Below are 10,312 nucleotides of genomic sequence, written 5' to 3' on the forward strand. Positions count from 1 at the left end.
ATAAGGCATATTTAAATTATGTATTTTCATCCGCAAAAGTAAAACCCTGTTGTGAAATACGACGTGAACAAAATGTAAAGGCCTCGACGGCGGCTCTTTTGGGTATCAGTACAATTTTTGGCATAAATTTACGAACCACCTGCGCTACCTAACTTTTATACATAGAGTAGGTAATTCCAGAGCGAGTTTGATAAAGAAAAATGTAGAAAAAGAAAGGTGTATTAATTAATTTTCTATCTCATGATATCGTTATTTGATTATTCCACTTTACGGTCAACGGATATTCTTTCAAATCAATTCATAGTTTTAGTTGTCATTACATTTTTAATCAGGTTAAATTATATCAAAGTGAGATTGGATTTGGAATAAACAGATCATATAAATATGTCACCTCTGTGGGGCTCAAAGTCTACCAGAGTAAATTTTCTATTAGTCTGTGATTCAGTAAAAGTCCTACTATAAGTTATTAGGTAAGTTATAAATAACCCTTTGTCAAAACAGCTATTGGTCGCTGGCTAGACACTGGCTGGTTGACCGTCAAAGGCGCGAGATGTCGCTGCGCTCTCGGACGGTGTAGCCAGAGCGGCAGCAAAGAGCCGCCCGCCATTAACCGATATGACAAGACTATAAAGTAAGCCCCACTGTGGGACGACGACGTGGGATTCATTACGGAGTATACTCTACTTTGATAAAACAATTTAAATTGAAAACTTTTATATTGAACAGTCTTTTGGACTTTTTAAATTGGTACACAAGTGAAATTGAAGGAAAATACAAGCAAATAATTCTTTGATATATTGTTATTATTCAAATATTTGCTATATCTATACTTATAATAAAATGGAAGTGCCTGTTTGTAATGTCAAAAAAACTTCCAGGTTTCGGTTTCCAATAACGAAAATCGCATTAAAAAAATCTGTCTGTCCGCAAACCGCGTTTTTCCGGGTAATGTCCGAAACGGCTGGGCTGATTTTAACCGAACTTTTACTGAAATGTAGTGCAGCCGACACATAGGGGCATATTATAGGCTACTTTTTTATCTTAATATTTCAAGGATGAAGTCGCGGGCAACAGCTAGTACTGTAATGAAAGAACTATTGTATAAGTAAAAAGAAATACTAACTTTCCAGTTAGACATACCTCCTACTACGGCTCTGTATAGTTGTCTTTGAAAATTGAATATAAATAGAGCATCATTCCTAGCAATATTCTTGTACCGCAATATTTTGCGCCGTACACACATTACGGGCGATCATTTCGCATTATATTACGTCGGGGCGTTGTGTCGGGCCCGTTTTTGCGCGGACCGGGTATCGAACCCGCGCCTGCCCGTGTCGATACCCCACTAACCATAAACAACCGGACATGCACCACTCATAACGTATCAATTGTCTTTATAGCCGATATTTTTATTATTTATTCACGCCATCTCTCGGCCGAGGCGTGTCCGATTGCATCTTACATCGAACCATTTTTTGTGGAAGATATTGAAGGTGTGATATGCATATCACGCGAAATGTTGAGCTATTATTTATGTATTTACGCGTACTAAAACATAAAGTACTCTAGATACATGCTTCCATAGATAACAAGAATTGCTGAAATGTTTTGCAAACTCTATGCGAGTTTATAATAAAATTGTCTCTAAGAATTAAATCAACAATTACCCCTAAATCATATACTTTTAAAGGAGTGAGAGTCTTGAACTCTGCTTTTTAAATAGTAATTTAGTTATCTAGATTTTCTAGTAAAAAATAAGACCTAAGCTTTTAGTTAGGTCGTATTTTGGCATATTTACGTTGCTCTGCCTATTTAGTTTTTTTTTCTAAACTAGTGCTTTTTAATTATATTTTTCTGTTACTGTTGATTATTATTGAACGCATTCTTAATTTGTTGCTCCCATAAGGAAGGAATTTAGAATACTTTGTTTTTAAAATTATGGAAGCACATATAGTATTTATTTTTATTATGAAATGTTACAGTTTTATTAGCGATCGTAAACATATCCCAATTTATTAATAATATCGTAGTTTTTCGTGGTCTATGAAATTTGAGATATATCGTTAAACCAACGTTGTTACGCAACACAGGAAAATATAATCCGAACTCTAAAATATTGTTACATACGAGAAATTACGCGTTGCTTTACTTTGTAAAATGTGACATTTTGTTCTCAAGTCTGTTATTAACGGGTACTATACAAGAATAAAGCTATATAAAATCGATTACGAACAAAACGACTTGTAGACGAGTTAAACGAATGTGTCACATCGTAAATTATTTTCGAAATCGTGCGACAATGTATCGAATATCTTTCTTAGAAGCGGCGAGATTCGATATCGAGGCATCTTACAGACTCGCTTACTCATTTTACTTTATGTGACACTTTATTAGAACTTAAAGAAGGTATCTTGTCGAATAACAAAGGTGTTATTTTGTTTCTGAGAAGAATTTTTGTCGTACGATTCGATATTAAATGTACGGGAACATTGTTGCTAAGAACTTTATGTTTATGGTACGGTGTATTGTTGACAGCTTACGAAATTTTGTACAATATAAATTATATTTTTAAGTTTTATTTTTTTTAATACAGCTATAAAGGTTGTTATTTCACGTTTATCTTCTCATTTCGTGTTTATTATAACAAATACAATTAGGGTTAATGCTTGGTTTGCCAACAATTTGCTACACTAGTTAGACTAGCTTTCGCACGCGACTCCCTCCGTGTAAACAAAACTAAAAAAAAGTAAGTAGCCTATGTGTTCTTCCAGACTATCCTCTACATCTATGCCAAATTTTATTCAAATCCGTTCAGCCATTAAGTCTACAAACTCTAACAAAAATCCATCTATACTTTCGCATTTATAATAGTAGTATGATTTTACAATATACTCTTCGTAAGAGAGAGAAAACGACTTTAGAAGTTCATAGAGAAATTGAGAACGGTTTGTCCTTCTTGTTTTATTCGTTAATTTTTTAATGTAGGAAATTTCACCTATTAAGAAACTTTAACATTGTTCCACATCACATTCCATAGCATAGTAAAACTCTAAAAGCATTTGTTATCGATTTTCGGTTTGAAGTTATTCAAACAAACGTATATAAAAGCGTAATAAAGTATCTAATCAATAAAACAAGCTTACTCATTACGAAAGCGTTTGCTCAACTTTTTGACGCAATGCGCCTATTTGTCGAACTCCGGGATCTAAATGATGCAAATTATAAGATTACATACGTGTACGTTTGTATACGCTTTGTACACTAACGTCTATTAAGAGCAGAATTAGTTATAATAAACATATAAATACATATATCTAATAAACTTTAGAATCATATTAATATTCGCTTTAGCCCGCGATTCGAACCGCGCAGAATTAAAAAAAAAACTTAGTAACCTCTGTGTTTTTTCAGGCTATGCATCTATGCCAAAATTAAATATAAAAATAATAAAATACAAATGATATTTACGGCACAACAGGTTTTCATCCTCCAAATAACTCTATCATACGTCATTTCAGTCATCACGTCCTTTTTGATCATGTCACCTTTCACGCAAACCATCCATCTCTTCGTATGTCTACCTCTACCGGTGTACCTCCACACTCATAACTAACGTTCTCAACAATCTACATATGTAGTGTAATATAAAACAACCTAATAAAAAAATTTGGCAAAAGGTGGCAAACTCAGCTAATGAAGAGACGACGCAGGCCCTTTCACTGCACTAGTTTTCAGCTGGCCCCTATACACATAAGTATTGACGTAGGTAGGGTGACAACCAAGATAGACATTAAAAATAAAGAAATACATAATAATAATACATTCTTTTGAAAGGCTAAGTAATGATTTTAAGAAACATTTTCAAATAAAAATAAATTACACCACATAGATTCAAATTTAAACTTAGTATAATATAATATTAGTAAGAAGTATACGAATAAGTATGATGTAAAGTCTGACCCCTAAACGGTCGGCAAATTAATTTAAAATACAAGACAAAAGGGACAATATGCATAAATATTAATCACTGAACCCGGATCATATCTGGAGTTTAATGAATAACTAATGTAACGGTTAGAATATTACGGACAAATTGAAAATTATCAGCCGGATGTCCCGACAGAACCCGACCTGTCCCCGGGACACGGGACACGACGACCCTTGACTTAAGAACTGTTTACTATCGGAGTCGTATGTTAAGGGTTATCACCAAACTTAATTTATAATTAAATATTACGGTAATTTTACTAAATAAATGTGAAAGTTTAGATGGATGGTTGTCTGTTTTTACGTATCTCATACGGTTTAAAGTAATGAATGATGAAATTTGCCACAAATTTAGTAGTCTGGACGAACACAAAGACTATTTTTTTTTACTTCAAGTGTTGAGGTTTCTAGGTTTTAGGTCTAGGATCTAAGTTTTAAGTAATATTTAAATTTTTTTACACAGTAGCGGAGAAATTTACTAATTTAATGTTTAATTGTTAATTAATTCTAATTCCTTAATAATTGTATTATTAATAAAGCGTACATGTCTTATTATAAAAGTTAAAATAAATTGATTGGATTAAATTACACTTGTTTTGATAAAATTAATAAAATTATGATAAAACTGAAATAACAATAAACTAAACAATGACAAGGTTTTATCCCAACATTAACATTTATGTGGCAACCCTACATTCAACCCTTACCCTGCGGAACTCGTTTATAACAACATAAATGCAATTCACCAAATTGTTATTGACATGTTAATAGTTTAGGTGTCGTGTTGTCGCGGGCCGCTAGATGTCGCTACTTACATTTATGGACGATTTGAACTCGCTTTATGACTTTTAAGTTGCTTATGGCTTATGGTGCTTGTAATGAAGCTTCGTATTGACTTCTAAAATGTTGTAAACTGTACAATACGCTTGACTACCAAAAAAAAAATCAATTAAACACAAAACTAGAGTATAGTTTACATAAAATAGTTTTTCTCTAAAAACAGTCACAATAAGACGTATGTAATAGTGCTAAATCAATACCAATGTTATACTCGTAAAGAGATAAAATTTGTATTTCTCTATGTATTGAAATAACTCAAAAATTACTGGACTGATTTTAAAAAATCTTTCACTATTAAAAAACTTAGGTTATGTGTTTTATAATTTTTTAATTTACGCGGACGTAATCGCGAGCAACAGCTAGTAAATAAGATTTTAGAAAAAATCTCTTTGCGTTGAATAAGCTTAGTTTCTTAAGATTTATTCAAAAGAATACACCACAACCCTTTATATTATTACCGCAAACAAGGTCTCCAATTAGGATGGTCCGCTTACCCCGGGATTAAATTTGAGTGAAGGCCGTGTAATGCCTTATTCCGGCAATTTCGACGGAGACGGTAATGAATTTCGCCTCAAGACATTGCTGCTGTTTGCCGGAATTATGTAATGTTGTACAACGGACTCCCACAGAGCATCTGTCACAACCCTTTTTGTAAGGTGACCATAAATAGACACGTACTACGGATAAGTTTTGAATTAGTTATTAAATTATATTACTTATAACTCTAATAAATAATATAAGAAATCGTAATTGGTCTTATTTTTCCCAATTCCTGTCAAGTGAAATGGACTTCTAGCCTTATTTTAACTCTGCTTGCACTGTACGAATAAATGAGCGTGAGGATAAGTTATGTAGGATTAGCACATTATTTAATGCGGTCTGGGAACCTAAGACCGCAGGTTCAACACCGCTACGTGTGCTCAGAAAGTGTGGTTTCCAGGAATTCTTGTAACATTAATGGCCTTGCTGAAGTACGAAAATTACGTTACTAAGCGCTGCTTCTCTAATGCTCATTTTACGTTATATTCTTTATGCAAAATAAACTTTTAAATTGAGAAATCAATTTTTAAAATTAATAGAATAAAAGTTTTACTTCTATATATTTTGATCTTTAATATTTTTAAGCTAATTATTAAAATAAGTAATGTGTGGTCACCCCAATTCGAGGACTCCATAAATAATTCAAATCATCAAGGATCGCCGTGTCCAAACTCCGCGTTTATTTGCACAATAGATGTATCCAATGCTTATTAAGTTTATTGATTTTTACTTGATTTAATGCAATGTCTAGACTAGACTACTGATATTTATTTTAAAATTTCTAGACGGGTTTTTAATGCCTTTTGGATTCTCAGGTGACTTCATAAGATACAAACGGTGTTAGTATTTATAAAAATATCATAAAAACTTTAAGATTCTCGCTTGCAGCCCCATAGCGTACATTTAATTACGTGTTATTTATGGGCCCGCCATTAATCCGCTAGGGTTGCCACATTAAAAAAGCTAAAACACGAAATCTATCCCCCTGATTACACGCTGTCATGTCGCGGGATTTTTTCTAAGCCCTTACACTAATTAGTCAAGTTGGTTTCGTCGCTGTCACGTCTTCGCGTCCTTATTCTGATAAAGCTTTTTCTATTTGACTACGATGTTTTATATAGAAAATTATTAGCGAAAAAGAAAATATTGTTAACAACAATGTTTAAATTATTTCTTATGCAAAAATACTGATTCCAAAAGGAGATTTAGTCATATTCACCTATTTGCTAGTATCTAATCTCTCAGAACTATATTTTTTATTGTAATACACATGTTGGTTATATAGTATTTTTATAGGAACTTCATCCGGTTATTATTTATCTCAAATTTACAATACTCTCAACAAGCATATTCAATATTATTACAAACCTGTGAAGCGATATGTGTATAATTACAATATTCAGAATACGCCCGCGATTCAAGTGTTGAACATTCATTTTCTTAAATGCGCGTCGTAATTGGCCCCCACCTCGAGATGTTGCCAGCCACAAAATTTATTGCTTAATTACCTCAAGAAAACGCGTCGCCGCTCGAACATCTCCGACAGATGTTTTTTATTCGCGAGGAAAAACAAAACGCTTTAAGAATGACATTAATTAATTCTTAATGAAATTCATCTTCACCCTCCCGTGTTTTAATTTAAACGGCCGATTTATTACTTGTACAATTTGTCGTAGCGGAAACGCCCCTTAAACAATTAAAACGACACTTCCCAGTCGTAGTCCAATTTATTACTCTCAGATTACATGAATAGTTTAACACTTGTATTATTTAAATATTAAATACCAATTAAAAAACCCATCTCCTATCTAATTTAATTTCGAAGTTTTCAAAGTACTATACATATTTGAAAACTTCAAAAGAACACATTTAATTATATGGTAATTGAATTAATATTTTCTTTGATAAGAATCATCGATAGCTGAATGGAAGAAAGGCTCATCAAATCTGAAATATCCGTCATCAGGCCTTTTAGCGTCTACAAAAGCTTTACGATTCATCTGATCGTTAAAATTATTTGCACTTTCGTGATACTGATGGCTGTTTATAGTATTTCTATTCGCATTTCGATTGACGTTAACTTGTTTGTCTTTTTTTTCTTCCTTCTTAGGCAATATTGGTGTTGGAGTTACTTTTTCATCTATCTTTTTATCTCTGGCATCAGTCCCAGCGATAACTAAATCTCTGTAATTCCTCTCGTCTTTTCTTAAAGCAGCATACGGGTATCTATTCCTAAATCTATAATCATACCTGCCAGTTCTCGCGTAATAATCGTCATCAAAACGTCGATAAGGATCGTTAGAATATCGATATCTCAAATCGACACTCGGCGGTGTCCTCACTACTTCTGGTAGATGGGCGTAGTAAATTATTCTCTTAGGTTTTCGTGGGACATAATTATCATAAGGTTCATCGTATCTGTCAACTCTAGGGCCGGGATAATATCTTTTTCTATCGTATAAATCGTAGTAAGGGTCACGTCTATACAAATCATCGTTGTAATATCGATCTTCGTACATTCTTCTAGGATCCTCGGGGTAGTAGACTGCTTGTCTAGGATATATAGGTTTTTTCATCAAATCATCTTCATCTGGTCGAACGAATTCGGTTCTTATATTATCTGTTTGAGTTGATCTTTGCACCGATTCTCTATTGTTTCGGGATTCAGATGTTTCTAAAGCTTTATTTTGGGTGACAAAGTTAACTCGTGGCATACGTGAGTTTATAAGATCGCCTGTTGGTTTTGGCGGAGTTAGGATGCTATCTCTGGATTTCTCTTCGTCAGGGAAGGGTAATTTAACCCAGTTTTCATTGGAAGCTCTCGCGCCACGTCCAATAGGTTTATCTGTAACTCTTTCAGTTGTTTGATGTGATAAAGAATCTTTAACTTCGTTAGTAATAGATATTTTAGTAGTAGGGTCTTCCTCGGAATGCAAAGCGCTAGGAAGCCATGGTGTATGTTGATTTATGTTGACGTTTCTCATATCAGAATTGACACTAAAAAACTTTTCTTCTTCAATAACCCCTCGCCGACCTCTAATTGAATCTGCTAATTCGTCCTGAAAACGATAAATTGATATTGTAAAATGAATGCATATTATCACGATTACATTTCAAATTAGTTTATAAATACTGTGTGCTGGTCAAATTCAGTTAATGACATTTGTTGAAAATATTTCTACTATAGAACACTCCATTAGGAAGTAAATATACGTACGTGGTCTTGAGATGGTGGTTGAATATCGAAGGAACTCGCCACTTGCAGCACTACTGCCATCCAAAAGACAACCATTTTTAGGTATTTCTTCATATTTTCGGTCTCTTATAACAACTGTAAAACAGAAATCGGAGTTATTAAGCTGGGTTAATTTAAAATGAAAGATATTAAGACGCCTACATTTTTTGATCCGCAAATATCTTAAACTGTTACGTCAATGGAAAAATGGCGGAAATGTGATGAAATCAAAACGGAAGCGAGGAAATGTCCAACAAACCATGAATGTTATTCGAGATTATTAAATCTGATGGGCGGCCGATGACCTTGCAGCTCCGGTATTGTCCAAAATAATTACGGAAGTTTGCCTCACAAAAATAATTTAGTAAACTCAGTACCTACACATTTGAACGTAACGCAATACACAAAGAACCTAATTTACTATTTAAATTACAATTGCAATTTTCAACGTAAGAAGCAATGTTAACACATTCAATGCCACAGTCTCTTGTCCTGCGAGTTTATTATTACGTAAAAATCGTATTAGCATTGAATGTGTTAAAATTCCCAGACTATTACGGGACTATATTACAAATAGAGCCCATTTTCGTTACGCTCCGAATGACTACCATCAAGAGAACCGCTATAAATCGATTGTTGTCAACGTTCTGTATTGTTCCATTGAATTATATCGAAAACGGACATCGACCTAGTTTTATCAATAGTTTGGAATTTCATTTGTACTCCTGTACATGCTATTAATCGACTAGAGTAACTAAAATTCGATAAGTAAATATCTAAAAGACTTTAATTTCAACACCTGACCAAATAAGACGCAGGCCTTCTACTAAACTATCTCTGAAAGTTAACAATAGCAGATGTGCTATTAAAATTACCAAGGAGATCTTGCTATAAAAATACAATAAAACAATAGTCAATAAAACACTATACAAAAATCAATCACTATATAAAAAATACATTCTAAAAATCAAAATCAGGCCCGGCGTGCCAAGAGTTTAAAAGTCAAAGAATGCTATCAGATCGAGGACTCCAATCCTGCGGCCATTAATAGCGCAAACCATATCATCTCACGCGTAGTAGAATTGGAAAGGACATTTGGAATGGTATAAGAAACATAAGTAAATTAACAAAAAACCCTACTAAATTCAATTAAAATAGCATAAATCAAAAGCGTTTTAGAATATGGACTACCAAATTTTTACAGTAAACTCAAATTATGAAATCTTATACTCCATCATCATCTTCCTCCTTTTGCTATTCCCGTTTTTGGCGCAACAGATTTTTGTCCTCCACATAACTCATACGTCATCCAAGTCATCACTCCCTTCTTGATCATGTCACCTTTCACGCAATCCATCCATCTCTTTCTAGGTCTACCTCTACCGGTGTATCTTTCCACACTTATAACTACCGTTCTCCTTGTTACATGCGATTTATCCCTCCTTATAACATGAAATTTTATACTCCAACCGTACAAAAATGTATCAATAAGGTCACTTACCGTTGCATAATCCCGAAGTATTCGTCCAGCTAGGCCGGGTGTCCACAGCGCAATGACAGACTCTGTCGACCCTAGTATTGATGGTCACGGGTCGTGAGCGTTTTGTCTGACCGGATATACTCAAATACGTTTACATTATACACTGTGAAAGTTCACTGGGCAGTATCCATTCACTCGTTATATTGTAATTTTTAGTACTGATTAGGCGA

General features: G+C 33.9%; 1 protein-coding gene across 1 annotated transcript; it reads right to left on the bottom strand.

Moving 5' to 3' along the window:
• Positions 1-7,083: 7,083 nt before the first annotated feature.
• Positions 7,084-10,312, bottom strand: LOC106104781. Its single transcript, XM_013284916.1, has 3 exons — positions 10,104-10,312; positions 8,585-8,698; positions 7,084-8,426 (listed from the first exon to the last, which is right to left on the bottom strand). The coding sequence occupies exons 2-3, from the start codon at positions 8,675-8,677 to the stop codon at positions 7,257-7,259; spliced, it is 1,263 nt and encodes a 420-aa protein (XP_013140370.1). The 5' UTR covers positions 8,678-8,698; positions 10,104-10,312; the 3' UTR covers positions 7,084-7,256.

Source organism: Papilio polytes, unplaced genomic scaffold (assembly GCF_000836215.1).
Source record: "Papilio polytes unplaced genomic scaffold, Ppol_1.0 DF823399.1, whole genome shotgun sequence".
NCBI classification, from domain to species: domain Eukaryota; kingdom Metazoa; phylum Arthropoda; class Insecta; order Lepidoptera; family Papilionidae; genus Papilio; species Papilio polytes.